The following is a 22070-nucleotide window of genomic DNA, read 5'->3' as shown; positions in this document are numbered from 1 at the left end:
GAGCCAAACTGACTAGGGTAAAAAAAAAAATTTCATTTTTTTACGTGTCTTTGTATGCCTGGAGTCTTGAGCTATACCAGGTAGTCTATGCTGACAGTGTAATTTACAGCAAATGCCTATTTTTGTTCACTGGGCTATGCTGTATTAGTTTGACCTCTGGGGGAACTGAAGAATGAGTAACTAAGGTCAGCAGGCACTCCATACCTGCACAAAAAACTCCCCATAAAAACCCTGGACACTAAGGGTCGGGTGAGATTCCCTAGCTGGCAATACTTTATGTGTTGTCATGCACTGATGGTGGCAGAAAAGTGCCAGCCATGCAATTCCACTAAGAAGGGACAACTGGAAGCTCACATCTGATGTTCCCTGGACCTTGTCCCATGAGCTAGTTGCCTTTGCTGATTTTAATCTGTGTCCTTTCACTGCAATAAACCAGAAATGTGAGCATCACAGCTTTGCTGAGTTTTGTAAGCCCTTTTAACCAATCATGGAACCTGAAAGTGGTCTTGAGAACCTCCCAACAGAGGCCATGGATATTGTTTTATTATAAGAAATAGTGGTTTCCCTTTACCTCCTTCAATTACACTGCTCCTTAAGGAAATAAGGAGCATGAGGTGACCCCTCACCTTGTTGAACCTGAAGCTTCCTATACCTACAACCCCAGGAAAAACATTTTCGATTTCCACCCTTGCCCAACCTCCCTCGAGTTCTCAGTATAGGCTCAGAGAGAAATGAAGACTGTGGACATCCTTTCATTCCTGCTCCTTTATCTTAGTTTCCCTCAAACACGTCGGACAGAATATGTGTTCAGGGTGTGGGTCATTCAGGCAGTGGGTTTTTCCCAAGACATCCCTCACATGGCACTCTCATTGCCACCCCGTCCCCTGGATGCCCCCTTCTCTTGTGCCATGAGTGACTTGTAGGGCTTCCCCAGGCTGGGGAGGGTGAGCTCAGCTTCCTGCAGATCTAGCTCCCGCTGAGACAAATGCTCAATGACGGCTGCTCCAATGGCGTCCCCCAGCACATTGGTCATTGTGCGAAGTCGATCTCTGGGGAAGGGAGAGGAGAGAACGTTAACCATTAACTTCCATTAACCAAAGCCGGAAGAGCACCGGAGGGGAGATGATACGGCAGAGGGGGTTCCCTAAGTCTGAGAGTTGGGGGGTTCACATTCCAATCCAATTCCAGACCAAGCAGGTCTCCTCCCCTCTCTGTCCTCAGTTCCCCTCCTAACAGAAAGAGAATGGAGGGGAATGAGCAATTAAGGTCAGCTCTGATATGCTCACATTTGATCTCAGCAACACAAATTTTTTAAGGATGTAAATATTCAATATAGAAAATAAGGAGTTATGAGCTGAACAGCATACAGAATGAGGAAGTCCAGATTTATTTTAAGTAACCCTCCTATTTTTAAAGTTGAGACTTTTAAAAATATATTTGCATTCCAGCTCTGTCCCACAGATCACCTTTTGTGACTTCTACATAAAACAGGTAAAAGGGGGGCCTTTCTGGTTGATGGGTAAAACCTCCATCACTTATCTCCTTTTTGCCCTACTTCCCAAGGTTAATTCTATGGACTTTGGGATCCACAGGCCATGGTTAGGAGTATTCCCAAGGCCCCCTTTCACTCTAAAATTCTAGAACTCGGTGTCCTTGCTAGAAAGAGGACCCATAGGTTGGGGGATCCTGAATGGAAAGCAGGGGTTCGAGGAGAGATAGCAACAGGGTCTGAAGGACACTCACAGGAACCAGTCCACAGCTATGATCAGCGTGATGTCTTCAGTGGGCAGGCCGACTGATGTGAGCACAATGACCATGGTGACCAGACCCGCCTGGGGAATGCCAGCAGCCCCAACGCTGGCTGCTGTGGCAGTGATACTGCAAATGGAGAGAGAGCACAGGGAAGCAGGAGACGAAAAGGGAGAGATGAGAAGGATAGTGAGAAAGAGTATGCAGAAGGAAAGAAGTGAGTTCCCCAGGGCATCTTAAATTAAAGTCCCCCAAATAAAAGGCAAATCCAGTGTGACTCATGGAGTGCCAGTACAGATGGGTCTTCTCATCCTTTCCCGGGATCTGTTAGGAAGTCCATCTAAGATGGACTTTTGAACATTTAGACAACTCATATTTTAGGTGCAAGAGTAGGTGTTTAACTGAACTGCCTTGTGGACTGGAAGAGGGCAGAAGAATCACCCCAGGCAGCAGCCATGAACCAGGAGATTGAGTTTCCTGTATGCACATATATTGGAAATAGGTAGGTTGGTACAGCTGCTAGGAATGGAACTCTGGAAGAGGGGCAAAGTTTAGAACCAAAAGAAGAAATTGTCTATGATGCTGAGCAAGTAAATAATAATTTCATATGGTTTTGAAAACTAAAATATGGAAAATAAAAGAGATAGTGGCTCAACATCAGGTACAAATCTGACTGGATCAAGAGTAAGCTAGATTTTAGCTCCTACATCAACTCTAATTGCCTGGTATGGGGTGCTAAGAAGAATTCTAAAGCCACTGAGATTGCCAGGAAAGGCTTTAGTGCCCTGAAGTTACACCCCTCTATCTGGTGGCCTTAGAAGACCCTTCCCAAATTTTATACTTATGACCATGGAGCCACTTAGGACACTTAGCCAAGATGATGTCTCTATCAGAACAGTGACTGAGCACTTGGGTTCATGGACAAAGAATGGACTTTGGGGCCCAGTAGACTCCATTCATTAGCCATATGACCTTGTACATAAACTCAGAGCCTCTATTTCCTCATCTGTAGAATGGGAGATGTATACCTACCTTATAGGTTATTGTGAGGGTAAAAGAGCACAGTGTTTCATGAATGGGGCTTCAGGAAGGGCCATTATTACCATTATCCTAAATAAGAGAGACTATCTCCCCTAAACACCAGCCCTGGCATGTGGGTGCCCTCGGGAGGCACATAGCACACTCTCAATGGGATGAGCTAATTCCAGCTTGATCCAAGAAGCCAACTCGAACTTCTTTGGGTTAAGCTCAGATCAGGTGCAAAGTAGGATCTCCCAACCAGGCAAGAAACTGGCCTTGGGCCTCTATCAGCACAGGAGTCACAATGAGTGTCGTCGTCCTCCAAAAAAATCCCTGAATAAGAGAAGAGCCTTGCAGAGCTGTATCCAGCACATTCTAGCCAGCCTTTGCTGGGAGTTCATGCAGAGCCCTTACTACCATCAGCCCAAGCCGTGATGAAAATCCTCAATGGCGCCAAAACCGGTTTGGCTCAGTGGATAGAGCGTCGGCTTGCGGACTGAAAGGTCCCAGGTTTGATTCCGGTCAAGGGCATGTACCTGGGTTGCGGGCACATCTCCAGTAGGAGATGTGCAGGAGGCAGCTGATCGATGTTTCTCTCTCATCGATGTTTCTGACTCTCTATCTCTCTCCCTTCCTCTCTGTAAAAAATCAATAAAATATATTTTTTAAAAAAAAGAAAAAAGAAAAAAAAAGAAAATCCTCAATGGCACCTTCCCAGGACCCTGAGTCAGCTGTGCCATCTGATTTCAAAAGACGCAGTGCAGAACCATGAGTGTGTTGCTCACAGCCATATTCCCAGCTCCTGGAACCAAGTCAGTACTACTACAATAAACATTTGCTGACTGATTGGACAAGAGGCTACTCCCTAATAGTGAATACTTATGAGACCTGTTACCGGAACCACAGGAAATGGAGAACCCCAGCCCCATGAGCTCCAGGTACTTCCTGTGCACATGAAGGCAGCATGGGGTTGCTGAGTGTGGGACAGAAGAAGGCAGGTCTGGTGACTCAACCCCTTCCCGTGGGCAAGAGAATCTGAAACTACTGCCCACATATACATGCCTCTGCTTCCTAACACAGCTTCCTCCCACCCCATGCTCTACACTTACCAGACCCTCCACCTCTTCCCACTAGGTGACCTTGGGCAAGTAACTTAACCTGCCTCAATTTTCATTTCTTCCTCTCCAAAACAATTACTTGACTCACCTCATGGGGTATGGTGGGAATCAAGCAAATGGGCACAAAGGCATTTTACATAAGAATTTACAGAGCCTTCAATAAATTAACTAGTTCAACCCGTATTTATTGGCCATCTACCATGTATTATATAACTAGTAGAAATTCCCATAGAAGAAAAGGCTTGCCCAAACAGAGCTACCATCTAGTAGGGGATGCAGGCAATAAGCAAATGAGTCAGTAAAATATTTGCTAAAACAGATTGTACCGTGGAGAACGGGTTCAGCCTAAGAAAGCCCAGACATGCAATTTTAAATAGGGTATTCAGGGAATGCTTCCCTGAAGAGGTGACATTGGAGCATAGACCTGAAGGAGGTGATAGCATTTGCACTATTTTTATAATGATTAAGTCAGAACTTCTGGGTGATGCGGCCCAGGAATCCATATTTATAACAAGAACCTCAGGCCATTTGAAAAGTACTGGAGACAAAGGGTCTCCCACAATAGCATGTGAGAGGAGATCTGATTGGAACACCCGGCCAGCTCCTGACAGTCTCAGACTGCAGTCTTGCCTTGAACCTCGTCTGGCATGGGTGACTGGCCTCTACCCACATCTCCCTGCTAGCATCCAAAGCCTCCCTTGACCTTGAGCTGCCTCCTCCCCTAGCCACACTAATGACTTCTTAGGTCTCAACTGCTGGCAGGTCCCACAAAGACTATCTCACCTGATAGTTGTGATCTGACCCAGGTTGAGCTCGTAGTTGTTGACTTGGGCAATGAAGATGGCTGCCAGGGCCTCGTAGAGGGCAGTGCCGTCCATGTTGACAGTGGCCCCCACAGGCAGCACGAACCTGGTGATGCGGCGGTCCACACCCAGGCCCTCCTCCAGGCAGCGGAAGGTAATGGGCAGTGTCGCAGAGCTGGGAGAGAGAGCCCCAGGGGCTGAGAGTAGGGGATGGCGGTGCGGGGCTGGAGCAGCAATAGGCCAAAGGAGGGTTCCCCTTGAGAACATTGGAAGGCCAGGTGGAAGCCAGAGCCAGGGGCAGGTGGCAGGGGTCTAACATTTCAGAGGCTGATAACTGCATGCGGAAGAGGGACTCCTCACAACACAGGGAGCTCACAGCAATGGTGTCCTCCAGGCTAAAGGTTCCTTGTCCCAGTTAAAGCCAATAGCTTAAGGATAATTACTACACTGGTTCATGCCACTAGTTCCCTCTATCTATCCACCCGCAGAAAGGGAGGACTAGAGGTATTCTGGCTGTCCTCCTCTCAGGGCTAAGACAGGGGTATGATAGAGGACCACCGTTCCTCACTCCCCGTGTTTGGTCAGGGAGTGACCTCAGCTACACTAATCCTCTCAGTCTCTCTCCCTACCACTCCCTAGAGCAGGAAGAGTGATTGGTGAGTTTTGTCCAAAGAGTGGGCATCTCATTAGGGAATCAGCCTGCCCACAAAACATGTGCTCCGTCTGGTCAGCTTTATGTCATGCAGGGAAAAACCTGAACACGGAGAGGGCCTTTGGGTGTCCAGCCCCGCTCAAGTCCCCCCCAAAAATCACTCTCTTCGGAACTCTTTCCCTAGACATTGCCCAGACAAGCCCTAGCTCTGGCCCAGGTGAGTTCAATTCTGGGGTACAGTGGCATCAGTCCTACTTGGCCACAGATCAAAAGGCACATTCACTGATCAGCATTATGGGCAATAAAAAAAAAAGATACTTTTCTTCCATCTGGTTGGTGTTTGTGATACATCTAAAATTATTTTGAATTTGAATGAGGGAAAGGGTAGCTCTTTATTAACCACCTGAAACCCCCCAAAAAGGAGAAAGAAGTCAAGAGAGCTTTCAGGCACCATCTAAAAGAGAGTGAGACTCTCTGAGCTAGAAAATGACTGGGAACATGGGGCATGGTGGAGCCCTCATTCTAACCCTAAAAGTGGCAGCTGGATAGAGCATCACCCTGCAAACTGAAGGGTCCCGGGTTCTATTCCGGTCAAGGGCACATGCTGGGGATGCAGGCTCAATCCCCACTAGGGGGCGTGCAGGAGGGAGCCAATCAATGATTCTCTTCTCATCGTTGATGTTTCTATCTCTCTCTCCCTCTCCTTTCTTCTCTGAAATCAATAAAAATATTTGCTTAAGTGGCAGCTGGTTCTCCTCTACATAAAATAGAGACACAGGAAAGGAGAAAAAGGGTCAGGAGAGACAGCCCAGGACAAAAACAGTGCCCAGATAAGCCACCTTCAGGAACCCCTGACATTACTGAACAACTCAGAAGATGTTCTGCAGCAGGGGGAGGGCAGGTACCCCAGAAGAGCCCATGGTAGACAAATAAACCTAGGAAGTGTACCAGTGTTGGGAGACAAGGTCATACCTGGAAGACGTGCCCATGGCAGTGATAAGGGCCTGCAGCATGCCCCCGATGAAGGGGAAGGGGTTCCGATGGGTGATGAGGAAGTAGATGAGAGGCAGGACACCACCGGCATGGAGAAACAAGCCCACAATTACAGTCAGGGTGTACATGCCCAGCTGACCCCCCAGAACGGCCATGTCTTCCATCTCTAGGATCTTCCCAGCAATCAGGAACAGGATGCCCACAGGTGCGTACCTGGGCCAAACCAGACACCAGTCAGGTCTCCCTCATGACTTCCACTACAAGCCCAGAGCTGGTATCCCAAGGCTTTGCCCTTATAAGACCCTAGAACAAGACAGTGCCCAGCATCCAGCACTCAACACCACCCACAAACACGTCCTAGCTGCTCTTCCTGCTCACCTACAGGTCAACCCCAGACAGCAAAAAAGTTCCTACGACTCCATGGCATGCAATCTTATAAGGTCTCTCCTTCATCCACACCCCCATTCAAGTCCCCCTCCCCAAAATTACTCTCTTCAGGACTCATTCTCGAAACATTGCCCAGACAATCCCTAGCTCTGGCCCTCTAACTTCCCTACTCACTGCCCCCAACTCTTTGTTCTACACCTCTCACTTCCATGCCCCTATTCTCTTGCCTATAAGTGCATACTCTCACCAATTCACCAGCCCTGCGCTATTTCACCTGGATTTCCCACAGACATTTCAAATAACCTATCTTATCAAATCATCTGTTTATTCATTCATTCCATGAATATCTATTGAGCACCTACTGTGTTGCAGTCACATAGTCCCTGACCTCATGGTGCTTACACTCAAATGAGGAAATTACACAGTACACATAGAAACATGTCATTAAGAGAACTTCAGGTGGTGATAACTACAAAAGATAGTCATTGACTGGGGCTGCTTAAATGTGAGAGGTCAGAAAGAGCTTATCTGAAGAGGTGACATTTAAGCTGAGGCCTGAATCATGAGAAGGAACCATGTATTTCTGAGGGGGAAGCACTGCAGGCATAGTGCAAAGACCCTGAGAGGAGCGTGAACTGGGAGTATTGGAGGAGCAGAAAGAAGACCAATTAGTTGGGACACCTAATCTTTCAGTGAGTGAAAAGGAGAGTAGAGGAGACAGAAGTGAGTTCTTCAATGGCTCACCTATTTTCCCCACAAACTAACCCATTGCTTAGTCTTGGAGTGTCTGCCAGTGATGCCATCATTCACCCATCCCTGGGCTTCAACTGTTACTCCTCTCTCTTTAGAAACTGAAGGCTATGCTTGGCCATTGTCATGGTGGATGTATTGGAGGAGGTGAGGAACTCTCAGGAATGTGGTTCAATAACTTGGGTCAGAAATCATGAAACTGAAGCTAAGTCATGAGAATGAGGATGCAGGGTCTTCTCCAGACAAACTCAAGCTGGTCTCAGGGTTAGCCCTGGGCAGTAGTTTTTTATTTATCTCCAAGTCTACACTTATCTCTATGATTACTCTGCAAACTCCTTTCCCAACTCTCTCACCTCCATCCTTCCATCTCATCCTCTATAAAATTCCTAACTCTGAATCAATTGCATATCACTTCTCTCCTCCTGTACTCAGCCACCTGGCACATATGGATATTTCCCCCAACCATGCCAAGGACACCACTATAAACTCATGGTTCTCAACTCAGTTGAGCCTTCAATACCCGTCAATCTTCTTGCTTATCCTTGATAAGCTCCCCCTCCCTTCCCCCTCAGCTGCTTTTCCAAGTTCTTAAATTGACCTCTAACCCCCTAGACAACTTTAAAATCATTTGGGATGATATACTAAGTCTTTCTTGATTTGGAACCAGAGAACCTTGTTAACATCTTTCATCACAACTCCCAAGTTGCTGTATGCTCCTGCCTTCCTGAACTCCTCACCATGCTCCAAGCAACTCGGGTTTTTTCAGCTTTGCGTGGTCTCTTCCCTCTGCTTGAAGCACCTCTCCCTTCTCTCTGTCCTGTTGGATTCCTACTCACCTCTCCAGGCCCATGGCATGCAATCCTATAAGGCCTCCTTCTAACAGGTGACCTTCTTCATTACTCCCTCCTCACCTTCCCAGAAAGAGTTCACTGCATATCCCTCCATTGGCTCCCTTCTCCATGTTCACATTTTTAACGTCCCATTACTATAGAACCTTCCACCTGGTATTATATGGATCTAGTATGTGTCTGTCTCTCCCAAGACTTTGTAAGCTCCTTGAAGACAAGGACTAATGCATCTTTGTTCCAGAATCGAGACAAAGTCAGCCTGGGAAATGTCTGCTAAATAAGAGAAGAAATTGGTGAAGGTGTGAAGGGATTTAAAGGATAAATGAATACATGCATCAATTAAGGAATAATTAGTGAGTGGATAAATGAGTAAAAAAATGAGTAAATGAGACATGAATGAGAGGGAGAGTGAACAAATGAGTGTGTTAAGTAACTGGATGAATGAGTGCAGGAAATAGCTGAGAGAGTGAATAAATGCAGAGATGAATAAGTGGGTCCAAATGAATAAATGACTGAATAAGTAAGTAAATTAATTAATTATGAATGAGCTCATGAATGAATTTATGAATGAATGAATGTATGAATGATTGAATTAACCAATGCACAGATGAATCCAGAAGTAAATGAGTGAATAAATCATTGCAGAAAAGAGTGAATAAATAAGTGATCAAATGAGTAAATGAGAGAGTGAATTAACCAATACATATATAAATGACTTTGGCCAAATGGTCCTGATGACCTTATCAGCAGCTGCCCAACTGACTGACTTCCCATCCCTGGCTCCATCCTTCCCTGTGCCATCACCACTCACTCTACACAGTCCAGCACTCACCAGATAATGATGCCCACCAGCCTCATAATAGCCTCATTGAGGCTGTCGAAGAAGTCCCGCAGGACTCGGCCCTTGTGTTTCATGCCACCAATGACCAGCCCAAAGGCCACAGAGAAGACCACAAGGCCCAGGGCATTGATGCCATTGGCTGAGCCAGGCACAGGCACAATCTCCTCAAAGGTCAGCACCTCCTGCAGGGTGCCCAAGGCTCGTGTGACATTTTCCAGGAGGCTGGTTCCATTCTCCATTGACGATGGAGGAGGCATGGAGGCGCTCTGCTCAGATCCATTCTCTGTCCTCACAATGGTCCTGGTTACCAACCTCGTGCTGTACTGCGTCTTGAACTGAAATATGGAGAGATTTGGGGCCAAATTCGAATCAATGGATGCATCAGAATCACCTGAAGAAATGTCTTTCAAATACCAATTCCTGATTCCCACAGCCTGGAGAGTCTTATTCAACAGATCTGATGGATGAATGGATGATTTGACCAATGCATAGAAGAATGAGTGAATGAGTAGAAGAATGAGAGAGTGAATGACCAAATCATCAAAGAATGAGTAGAGTCTGCATTTTTCACAAGCTCCCTGGGCAATGCTCAGATTTGGGGGCCTGTCTCCAGTCAAAAGTCTTGGTTCCTCCTCTGGTTCCATCCCCAGGAAGCCCTTGGCCTATATCCTTCTCTCTAACCCTCCTTTGAACATCATGCCAATGGCCATTGCTCTGTCAGGCCCGTCTTCCCACCCCTGATCCCTAGTCCGTTCGCTCAGCAGCAAGTCCCCACCGCCCTCCAACCCTCCTTGATCAAACTGTACTTTTCCCTGACCTGTTTGAAGCAGGCCTCCACAAGGTTGGGCGGAAACATATTTCTGCAGAAAAACATCAGATGAAGGGAAGAGATTAGCTGTTAGAAAGGCATCTAGGTTGATAATAATAATAATATTAGCAAAGGCAACAGTAATAATGGCAGCCAACATTTGAACAGTTACTCTAGTCCAGCAGTTCTCAACCTGTGGGTTGCGACCCCTTTGGGGGTCGAACGACCCTTTCACAGGGGTCACCTAAGACCATCCTGGATATCAGATATTTACATTATGATTCATAACAGTAGCAAAATTACAGTTATGAAGTAGCAAAGAAAATAATTTTATGGTTGGGGGTCACAACATGAGGAACTGTATTTAAAGGGCAAGAAGGTTGAGAACCACTGCCTAGTCCAAGCTAAGTAAGCTAAGTGCCTTACCTATATGTTCTGATTTAAACACGACAATATCCCTAAAAGCGAGTGCTATTGGTGTCCACACACGCACACACGCACACGCGCACACACACACAGAACAAAATATTTTATGTAAGTTACCCAAAGCTACATAGCTGCTAAGGCATACAGATGGACCTCAAATCCATCTCAGGTCGGTCTAAATCCTATAGTAGGACACTATTCATATACAGGGATTTCAATTCATATACATGTGCCAGTGATGCCTCAAAAAAGGATAAAATAAACCATTCAGCTCCTGCACTCCTCCACCTCCCCCCAAGTCAGCAGCTAGGACAGAACTAAGGCTAGCCTTAATTAGGCTGGCAAAATCTTGCTGTCCTCAGAGACTCATTCACCCTCCAACAGATCCTGGGAGCAGCAAACATCGTCTGTCCTGAGCCTATCCCAAGATATAGCTTCCCTAAGCTAAGGGTCAAAATATCCTATCCTAGGAGTCAGCTGCTCTCAGAGAATTTGTGCAAAGCTCCAAGCCAGAATATGGACATCAATAAAACTAGGCCCAACTTGGATGTTGCACTTTCAGGCTGGGCCAGCCTGTCCCCTTTGTCTCTCCTTGAGTATGCATTGATGCACATAGGGCCAGAATTCCCATCGAAATTAGAAAGGACATCACCTGACCAGGTCCATGAAGGCATCAGCTGTAGGGATGGTCTCAATCCGGCCCTCACGGTGCAGCCCCTCCTTGGAGCCCTTCCCAGGATGGATGATGGTGACCATGAGAATGCCGATGAAGACCGCAATGACCGTAGTCACCATGTAGTACACAGCTGCCCGCATCCCCATCCGCCCTGTTGCCTTGTTATCCAGGGATGCCATACCTGGAGGACAGGTGGTACAGATCCAAGCATCTCCATTCACACCCCACCACCCACTCTCCCATCCAGCCCCTTCTCTCTCCCCATACCACCAGCTCGACCATTCCACCAAGCATCCCTTCCTCTTACACCCACCCAGCACCCACACCATCATTTTTGACCCATATCATCATTCTTCAACCCCCATTCTATTTTCCATATACATCTTCCTCCCCATCTTTTACCCAAGCACCACTTAACCAAGCTTCCCTCTACTCCAAGCTAACCTTTTCAACCCCATCCCATCCTCCATTTACCCCTATTGTGTACTATAACCTCACTTTTGTTCCACTCTCCATTCAATTTTTTGCCTCAAAAAAAGAATAAAATAAAAATAGCTGTGGGCTGCTAACAGTTCATGCTGCCCCCTTCCCCTGAGAATTGTGCTCAGAAAGGCCCCAAGGCAGACCTACAGTCAGTGTCTGGTACAAGGATTCAAAAATTCAGCTCTTTTGACTCCAATGGGACCAGAGTTAGGAGGAACAATTCTGTGGTGTGGCTCATGCTCCAGAGCTCCCTCCAGAGGCCAGTCTTCTGGAACCTCTCAGCTTAGTTTCTTTCCTCACCTCACCCTCTTCCCTCACTTCCTCATAGGTTTCTTTGAAAGCAGTCCTGAATAAATTACTTGTGCAAATATCGCATGCTCTACTTCCAGAAAACCCAACCCAAGAAAGCATTTTTCATGCCTTCATCTTCATGCCTATCACAAAATCTAGAGATTGGCAATCAACCACCCAAGGGCCAAATTTGGCCCACTCCCTGTTTTTGTAAATAAAGGTTTACTGGAACACAACCACACCCATTTATGCACATATTAATCTGCATCTGTTTTAGCGCTAAGATGGCAAAATTGAATAGTCATGAAGGAGAGCATATGGCCCCTAAGGTAGGAATATTTACTATTTGGTCCTTTACAGAAAAAATGTACTGACCCCTGCATAGTCCATCCCACCCTCACCCACCATCCTGTCACCTCCACCTCAAACACCTGATCCAAGTCACATTCCCTGACCATCCATGCCATATCCGCCCTACCCTCCCTGGCTGTCCCACCACAGCCTTCCTTTCACCTCTGCATGATACTCAGCTCCTGGCATGCTGGTATTTTATCTCCAGTGAAAAGTATGGAAAAGTTAGTGAGATAAGTGGTATAGGTAAGACAGGGCCCAGAACCTGGGTCTGATCAGGACCTGGGCTTTGGCCAAGAACTCTGGGCTAGGTGAACACTCCATGTTTGAGGTCCTAAATTAGGGAAGTGGTCCCATGCTTTTGGCTCCAGGTTTAAGCTTGGGCTGCAGGGTGGGTCTTGGAGGCCAGCACTGGCCTGGGCTCTCTCACCTGTGACCAGGCTGGAGACGATGAGCGGCAGCACCAGCATTTGCAACATCCTCATGAGAAGCTCTCCAGGGAAAGAAAAGTACTTGATCTGGCGGTAGGTGAGCTGGTACGGGCGTAGGCCAAAGGCCAGGCTGACCCCTAGGGAGTGGAGTTTGGGTCACTCAGCCCCAAGCAGGAGCCATCCATCCCAAGAAGGGTGTGTGTCGATGGAGGTGAGAGAAAGAGAAACATTCTGTGTGTGTGTGTGTGTGTGTGTGTGTGTGTACATTGTAAAAATGAATGGGTTTATGTTATGTTGATACTGTGTAAATTTGTGTGTAAAGATCTGCACACATGCATGCATATGTGACAGCATACACTCATTTGTGCATGTGTCTGTACTTGTATATATGAACCCGTGCACATGTTTTTCCCATGTGTGTATAGAGGTGTGACTTATCCTATATAATAAAAGCCTATGTGGTCGTGACACACTCACTCTGTAACGAGCAATCACCAGAAGGCTGCATGCGCAGCGGGCACGCATGGGTGAGCGGGGGCTTGATGCTGCGTGAGCAGCACAGAGGCAGGTCTCATGGCTCCATGGAAGTGTATGTGTATTTAAGCTCAGAGTGTGTGCAGAGGAATGTGTGTGTGTGTGTGTGTGTGTGAATGTGCATGCAAGTTCCAGTATGTGTGCAACTGTGTGAGTTTACGTCTTTGCAAATGTAAGTCCTGTGCATGCATAAATTAATGTGTTCATGTTTGTGTATTCATATGTAGAAAGTGTGTTTGTATAGTGTGCGCATGTATGTGCACACATACATATACATATGACATTGTGTGGGCACAGAGCTGTTTTTGCATAAGTGTGCACTATCTGTGTGTGTGTTCTACACAGGAACGGTCACTGGTAGGACAAGATGTGAATGTGTGCAGGTGAGAATGAGTTGGTGGAATGAAGAGACGTGAGTGCAAGGAATTTCCCTGAAGTCCCCGCCCTCCCAGCCCACTCACCTATGATCACAGCGCTGATGGTCAGCAGGATGAAGGCGTTCCTGCGCAGGAAGCGCAGCACGTGCTCGCGGGTCATGGTCTGCAGGCGCAGGCGCGTGCGCAGTGCTCTCTGCTGCATGCTGTCCTGCAGCCGCTGCAGACAGCCCATCCTGCCAAGACGCTGGCCACTCTCCCGCAGGAACAGGCTGTTGGCGTGGCTGCTCATCGTCTATCTGCGGGGAACAGAGGGCCCTGGGCCTGGTGAGGGACAGGACAGGGTGGGACGTGGGCAGAGGGAGGGTGGCAGGGTGGAGGAAGCGGGTGAGAAACTCGAAGAGAATCCAGACAGCAGGGGAGGGGCATCTGCTGGGATGTGCCCAGGCTGGGACACCTGAGGACTCTGCCTAGGGTTCAAGGGTCACGACTTGGCAGAAAAGAGCGAGGGTCTCAGAATTGCTTCCCTGCTTGTCTGGGAAGAGGCAGGGAAGGAGACCGCGATATATTAGGTTCTTTTGCCACTCCCTGACTCCAGCCCTGTCCTTATTCGGTAAGATCATCACAAGCAATTGGTGGCTGTCCCATCTAATGAGCCAGCCTAACAAGGCCACCGCATGCGGGGCCCTAAACATGGTTTGGTGTCTGGCCTGGAGATGCTCACAAATGGCCTTTCAACAACAAGATCGATGACAGCAAGTGCCTGGCAAACAGTGGGTGCCCAATAAATGCAGCTGCTCTGCCGAGTGCCTGGGTGAGCAACAGGACGGGAGAAGAGCCTCTTGGGAAGGAAATGGTTATCATCCTTGCCCCCGGTGGTCCTTTAGGATCCACCTTTGAAGGGAAATGTGATGTTCAGAATCTCACTGTTTTCCCTACGTCAGACTTTTGTGTCTGCTCTTTAAATTCGGCCATATCCATATAATCTTATTTACGTTCTAAATAAATGTATCTCAAATGGAAACTTTAGATATATTGGGTCTTTAATTATGTTTTTTTTCATCTTTATTGTTGAAAGTCTTAGGTATGTCCCTCTTTTCCCCACTGACCTCTTCTAGCCCCCCCCCCCTCCGCCCCTATCCCAGCTAATTATGTTTTAATACACATTAATAAAATACATATAAAAATAAACACCTTCCTAATCTTTTACCAACTAAGCACTTTACATCAAGCATGTCAAACTCCCGGCTTGGGAGTTTATTTGAATGAAGCCTGTGGCCCACAAACCACAAGTTTGACATGCTTGCCTTACATATATAGGGCAGCTTAGAAATTGTGACTTCCATGGGCCTGAGGAACTTTTACCTCTGTGGACTCCTTCCTCCATTAAAAAAATATATTAAAATTGTATTTCACAACTGCATTGATATAAAGATGACTATATAATCTTGGAACTAGGGAGAGGTGATGGTTGTATAACATTGTGAATGTACCAAATGCCACAGACTGCCACTTTGAAATGGTTGGTTTTCTGTTATGTGGATTTCACCTCATATTATGTATTAAAATGTTTTCTTTGACTTGAAGTTTAATTCTTTCTTCTGATTTTAAAAAAAGTAAAAAATTTCTGTGGGTTCCTAAAAGTTTCATGGGCCCTGGGCACTGGGCCTACAGTTCCTGAAGGATAGGCAGCCTTGTCTATACTGATCTTACAGCAAAAAAAAAGTGGGTCCTGGAATTCTGTTATTCCTCTAGATCAGTGGTTCTCAACCTTCCTGATGCCGCAACCCTTTAATACAGTGCCTCATGTTGTGGTGATCCCCAACCATAAAATTATTTTCGTTGCTACTTCATAACTGTAATTTTGCTACTGTTATGAATTGTAAATATCTGATATGCAGGATGTATTTTCATTGTTACAAATTGAACATAATTAAAGCATAATGATTAATCACCAAAACAATATGTAATTATATATGTGTTTTCCGATGGTCTTAGGCGACCCCTGTGAAAGGGTCGTTCTAGCCCCAAAGGGGTCGCGACCCACAGGTTGAGAACCGCTGCTCTAGATTCACTCCCAGGTAAAAGGCTGACCACTAGAGATGGCATTGACCCAGGCTCCCTTGCCCACTGGCTCCCCGCTGGGTCAGGCCAGTGGAAGGCAACAGGAGAGTAGAGGGCGGGAGGGGATGGAACGTTGGTTCTCCCCGTTCCCCCTGCCACGGCCCTGTTTGGCAGTGGCTGTGTTCCTCGACCTAAGGCCACAGCTCCCATCAGACAATCCTCTCTGCCTACTGGCATCCAGATGTCTTCCTTGGAAAAATGTCTATACAGTTCCTCTGCCCGTTTTTTTAATTGGATTTGGGAGGTTTCTTTGGTTACTGAGTTGTATGAGTTCTTTATGTATTTTGGGTCTGAACCCATTTTCCAATATATGGTTTGCAAAAAAATTTCTCTCATTCTGCAGGTTGCCTTTTTGCTTTGCTAATGCTTTCTTCGGCTGCTCAGAAGCTTTTAAATTTGATGTAGTCCCACTTGTTGATTTTTTTTGTTTTGTTGCCTGTCCTTTTGGTGTCATATCCAAAAAGCATTGCCCAATATCAAGGAGCTTCTTTCCTCTGTTCTCTCCGAGGAATTCTATGGTTCAGGTCTTATGTTTAAGTCTTTGACCGATTTCGAGTTAATTTTGGTGAGTGGTGTGAGACAGGGGTCTGGTTTCACCATTCTGCATTTGTTTATCTTGTTTTTCCAACACCATTTGTTGAAGAGACTGTCCTTTCCCCTATGGGTGCTCTTGGACCTCTTGACGCAATACGGGTTCTAACTCTCACTATAATGGCAGTCACAGTACAATATATAAATGTACCAAACAGCATGCTGTACACCTTAAATTTTCTCAATCTGTCAAATATATTTCAATTTTTAAAAATTACAGCCTCTGTTACAGCCTCCACTCTCCTTGGGTCCCTCTCCTGCTCCCTTCCTGCGAACCTCCACTCATGCTGGTCCCTGAGTGCTACACCAGCCTTGCTGGTTTCCCTTAACCCTGCTCAGACCTTTGTAAATAGTCCTTATCTTAAACGCTTTTCAGTGTGCTTGTCTCCTGACTGATACACCAGATTCGCCTCACTGTTAGATAACACTCTCCAAGCCCGGCAGGCGTGGCTCAGTGGCTGAGCATCAACCTATGAACCAGGAGGTCACGGTTTGATTCCCTGGTAGGGCACATGCCTGGGTTGTGGGCTCGGTCCCCAGTGTGGGGTGTGCAGGAGGCAGCCGATCCATGATTCTCTCTCATCATTGATGTTTCTATCTCTCCCTCTCCCTTCCTCTCTGAAATCAATAAAAATCTATTTTTAAAAAAAAAAAAACTCTCTAAGCCAGCGGTTCTCAACCTGTGGGTCGCGACCCCTTTGGGGTCGAACGACCCTTTCATAGGGTTCGCCTAAGACCATTGGAAAACACATATATAATTACATATTGCTTTTGTGATTCATCACTATGATTTAATTATGTTCAATTTGTAACAATGAAATTGGGGGTCGCCAAAACCGGTTTGGCTCAGTGGATAGAGCGTCGGCCTGTGGACTGAAGGGTCCCGGGTTCGATTCCGGTCAAGGGCATGTGCCTGGGTTGCGCGCATATCCCCGGTGGGAGATGTGCAGGAGGCAGCTGATCGATGTTTCTCTCTCATCGATGTTTCTAACTCTCTATCTCTCTCCCTTCCTCTCTGTGAAAAATCAATAAAATATATTAAAAAAAAAATTAAAAAAAAAAAAAAAAGAAATTGGGGGTCACCACAACATGAGGAACTGTATTAAAGGGTCGCGGCATTAGGAAGGTTGAGAACCACTGCTCTAAGCCAAAGGAAGGCAGTAAACTGAGGAACTCTGTGCCTATTGGTTTGCCTGGGATTGCTGCACCGGTAAGAACTTGGTCTCACCCAGCTAGTCTCTGAGGGATCAGAGCTTTGGATGTGTCTCCTCACCCCACCTCCACTGCCTGAATTCTTCCAGGTCGGAGCTGGGAGTCTGTAGGAAGTCTCAGTTCTACCAGCAGGTAGGCCTCTGGACTCTGGTTTTTTCCTGCCATTGGCTGAGCAGCTACTTTTCTGAGCTCACTGTCTTCCTTGCCCTCCTTTGCTTCCCCCTACATCTGAGGGATGGGTCATCTGCTTCAACTGTCCAGGTCTCAGTTCCAGGTCCCGAATGCCAAACCCCAGTTGGTTCCTGCTCCAATGGATCCACTGATGCTGCTTCTCACTTCGGTGTGAAAGATCCCAGACATGGGATCACACACAACACAGGAAACTCGTAAGTTCTCCCTCTCCTCTAGGCTGTATCTTTCCAGTCTTTGAGCAGTGGTAGCTCCAAGCTGCCCAAGGGTCCCAAGGGACTCTTCAGCTGAGATCTAAACTAGTCACAACAACTCCAGAGCTAGTTTTGTCTCTTTCTTTTCTCTTCTTTCCAAAAAAATAGTATGGCAAAGAGCAGGCATGGGCAAACCCATAGCCTGAGGGCCAAATCCAGCCCCCTGCTTGTTGTTGTAAATAAAGTTTTATTGGAACACACCCAGACTCATTCCTTATGTATTGTCTATGCGCTATAATGTCTGAGGTGAGTTACTGGGACGGAGATTATATGGGCTACAAAACAGTCAGTCTCTCTGGCCCTTTAATGAAAAAACTTTGCTCAACCCTGGCCTATTGGAAGGGCATCCCTGAGCCCGTATTTCAAACCCGGCTCCGCCTTGCAGGAACTGGTGTCCTTCTATGTGGTTTAGATGGCCCAGTTCAGGTGATGCTGAGAACAGCGCCTGGCGAGCATGAAATAGACGCCAACTGTGGTTCATATAAAGCAGAGACCCAACAGACTCGTGATTGAGGACAGAGAAAACCGCTGAAGCGAGAGACTGTCTTCTTCCCCGTTTCTCTCAGTCCTGTCTGCGTCACTTGTCAGGCAATAATTGACTTGAAATGGTTTTCCCAGGACCTTGGCTTCCACTTGGGCCTTTCTCAGTGTCTCTTGGATGCCTGGGGCTTCTCCCCTCAGCCTGACTTCTCTCTTTTCTAGTCTCTCCTGGTCCCAGGTGTTCTCTTAACCCTGTTTCTTAGGCTTCCTGCTCGGGGAAATGGCCCTTCTAGTCCCCCATGTCCTTGCAGAGATTCAAGGATCCATCTCCCCACTGGTTCCCCCAATCTCCAGGCTCCGATGAGATGTGCTCGTGGCCCTCGGAGCCGAGGGGAAAAAGGAAAGTCTCTTATGTTCTAAAGCTGAAACAAACTACGGTAGACAAAGCAAGGTGGCTTTCCATACATTTTATCTCACCCCTCTGCTGGCCTAACTGGAAGTGTGAGGGGGAAGAGAAGAAGGAAATCACACACATCTCACACATGCACACACTTGACACACAACCGCACACACCTCTTGTGTGCAACTGACACATACGCTGCCACACAGAGACACACGATCACATACAGAGAACTGTGCAGACATACAGCCCCAGACACAGCTTCAGAAATGCAACTGCACTCAATGCAGTATCAGTCATACAATATTTACACACAGAGATACGTGTGCGCACACTAGTGTCACATTCCTGCACACCATCCACCACACAGCCCCCCATTCCTCTTCGAACACGCAACCCCACGCGACCTTCACGGCCCTACACAAGTCCCCTTTGTAAATGACGCTCCAGACGTGCAGCGCCAAACAATTCACACACACACACACACACACACACACACACACAACTTGGGACACAAGATGGAAAAACTTCAGACATTCACATTCATCCCCACGTCTAAATATCCAGCCGCACACACCTCTTCCTTTGGGAAGGCAACCCCATAAATTGTCCCAAACACACACATACACACACACACACACGCACACACACACACACACACACCCGCACACACACCCATCACCACCACCACCCGCCCATCTTTGGACCTCGCCTCCCTGCAGCCGTGACCTGTCTCCTGTCTCGGTCACAGCCAGGTCTGTCGAGTTGGAGGAAACCCCTCTGATAGACCAGGGACGAGCTCTGTTAGGGGTCAAGGCATCAGACACAGAGCTGGAACCTGCCCAGGAGCGGGGGCCACAGGTAGAGGGACGGGATGGGGGCGGGGAGGGGGCAGGGAGACCCGGGCTCGGTAACGAACGGCAGGAAGCTCAGCAGGGCGACCGGGAGGTGAGCGGCGGCAGCGGCTCTAAGGGGCAGGGAGGAACTGAACGAGCGGCCAGAGATGGCGCCCCACCCGCCTGACCTCGGCGTGGTCCAAACCCGCCTGGGATCCCGCCTGCCCTGCGCCTCCGGGACCGTCCCTACGCGTGCGGGCCGTGGTGTCCCCACTCACCCGCGTCTGGAGCGGCGCCTCGGCCTGTACGCTGCGCCCCGGTGGCAGGAGCCGGAGCCCCGCCAAGCGCCGGGCTCGGGCAGCGGGGACCCGGCAGGGACAGCGCGGTGCCGGCGTGGGGACCCGGGCGGCGGAGGCACGGGTGCCGAGCCAGGACGCGCTGTGCAGCCGGTGGGATCCGCGCCGGCCGTGCGCTCACGTGGGTGCCGGGGCGCCGGGCGGCCGGGGGAGGGGAAGGGATCCCCTCAGGGATGCCCCCCGCCTCCCCTGCGCCCGGACTCCGCTGCAGCGCAGGAGAGGGCGCACCGCGTGTCTGCGGAAGGAGGGGGATCCTGAGGTGGGCGGGGTGGGTGGCTCTCTCGCGTCCTGCCCCCGCCCCCCGCGCAGAGCCGCGCCTCCGAGCCCCAGCCTCCTGCTGCCTCCCCAGCCCTCCGAGACCTGGCGACCTGGACATCCCTGAGAGCCCAGACTCGCTCCTGGCACCCCTGGAGCCGGCCCGCGTCCGCATCCTGGGCGGAGGCCCCGGCAAAGCGTGGGTGCGGGAGGCCCAGTGACCACAGCTCCCGCGCGTGGGCTCCTCGGCCCGCTGCTCCCCTTGGGGGCTGTGTGTCTGGGCCGCTGTGTGTGCTCCGGCCAGTCCCTCTCCCTCTCTGAGCCTGGCCTCCTTAGCTAAACAACGACTAGCTCTGCTGACCCCACAGGAGATTAAAGCGCATACCTGTTACTATTGTAATTAATACTATCCTCTGCTGTCTTCGGCAGTAATTTGTCCAGCACGCTGATCCCGCTTTTCTTCTCAAAGGGTGCTGGCATCGCTGCCCACAACTCCCGCCGCTCTGTAAGCTCATTGCCGTTTTTTAAAAGATGAGCACAGAGCCGCGCGAGTGATTTAAAAATCAATACATGGCCCTGACCGGTGTGGCTCAGTGGGTAGAGCGTCGGCCTGAGGACTGAAGGGTCCCAGGTTCGATTCCGGTCAAGGGCATGTACCTTGGTTGCAGGCACATCCCCAGTAGGAGGCGTGCAGGAGGCAGCTGATCAATGTTTCTAACTCCTATCTCTCTCCCTTCCTCTCTGTACAGAACGAATAAAATATATTAAATAAGTTAATTAATAAATATCCATACATGTTTGCCCTGGCCCCCGTGGCTCTGTTAGGTATGCCTCCCGCCCTGCAGGCTCACTGACTTCTATCTGAACTGCACAACCCCATGAGGTAGTTATCACATCCCTCCGCTGCGGATCAGGGGACAGGCCTCAGAGGGGTTCAGTAACCTGCCCAAGAGAGAGCCAGAGAGCGGCCACTTCTATTCCAACCATTTGTGCATACAGCCTGGACTCTCCTCCTTGACCAACCTGCTCTCCAGGTGGTTCTCAAACTTAGCAGGACTTCAGAATCACCAGGGGAGCTTTTGGGAATTCTGATTCCCTCTGTGGCACCCCAGACCAATCACATCGGCGTCCCTGGGCACAGGCTCAGGCCTAAAGCATGGCATGTTTTAATGCTCCCCACGTGAGGTCGAACCCCTGCACTAGATGTCAGGTTCTCCTGCAGCTCCTCCCTGAAGCTCTCAGTCCCCCCGTCTAAAATAAAATAATAATAATAAATAATAATAATAATAATAATAATAATAATAATGGAAACTGTTGGGTGGAGAGGATAAGGGAACTCCTTGTACTATCTTTTCAATTTTCTTGTAAATCTAAAATTATTCTAAGGAATTGTGTCTGTTGATTAAAACAATCATGTACAGTACAAGGAATACAGTCAATGATGTAATAACTTTGCATGGTGATATGATATGGTGGTCAATCACATCATAAGGTTTATAAATGTTGAATCACTATGTTGTACACCTGAAACTAATATAACATTATATGCCAACTAGACTTTAATTTAAAAATGTTCATAAAATAATAAGATCCTGGTGGACTCCAAATAATATGCATCTATCTGAGTTATACCAATTAATCATTACTGTATTAGAAATTAAAGCTGAGGGTTTAAACTATGTATTTATTCGTTTTCACATAAAAAGCATATTTTTTGAAAAATAATATTTTCCAAAACAAGAAAAAATTAGTGAGAAGAGAGACAATGTTTCACACTTTTGCAGATGGCTTTGATGTCCAGCTTAACAAAAAGACAGTGGGGTGTGCATACAGTTGCT

The 22070-nt window shown here is 48.1% G+C and overlaps 1 protein-coding gene across 3 annotated transcripts; it reads right to left on the bottom strand.

The window, feature by feature from the left end:
* Positions 1–750: 750 nt before the first annotated feature.
* On the bottom strand, positions 751–20201 carry SLC1A6 (solute carrier family 1 member 6; the record flags this gene model as incomplete). Of its 3 annotated transcripts, none has more annotated exons than XM_081091403.1 (10): positions 751–1049; positions 1744–1878; positions 4671–4865; positions 6315–6548; positions 9153–9496; positions 9979–10021; positions 11048–11252; positions 12627–12764; positions 13623–13834; positions 19900–20201. In XM_081091403.1, the coding sequence occupies 9 exons, from the start codon at positions 13825–13827 to the stop codon at positions 854–856; spliced, it is 1695 nt and encodes a 564-aa protein (XP_080947529.1). In that variant the 3' UTR covers positions 751–853. The 3 variants fall into 3 exon arrangements, with proteins under 3 accessions (XP_080947529.1, XP_080947528.1, XP_080947530.1); XM_081091402.1 differs by having other exon boundaries at positions 13623–13859; positions 19900–20186; XM_081091404.1 differs by lacking the exons at positions 751–1049; positions 1744–1878; positions 4671–4865; ... (1 more) ...; positions 11048–11252; positions 19900–20201 and having other exon boundaries at positions 9329–9496; positions 13623–13827.
* Positions 20202–22070: the final 1869 nt, after the last annotated feature.

The sequence above is a fragment of the Myotis nattereri genome, assembly GCF_964212035.1.
Source record: "Myotis nattereri genome assembly, chromosome: 5".
Taxonomy (NCBI): Eukaryota; Metazoa; Chordata; class Mammalia; order Chiroptera; family Vespertilionidae; genus Myotis; species Myotis nattereri.
This window is presented reverse-complemented; position numbering and strand designations above follow the sequence as displayed.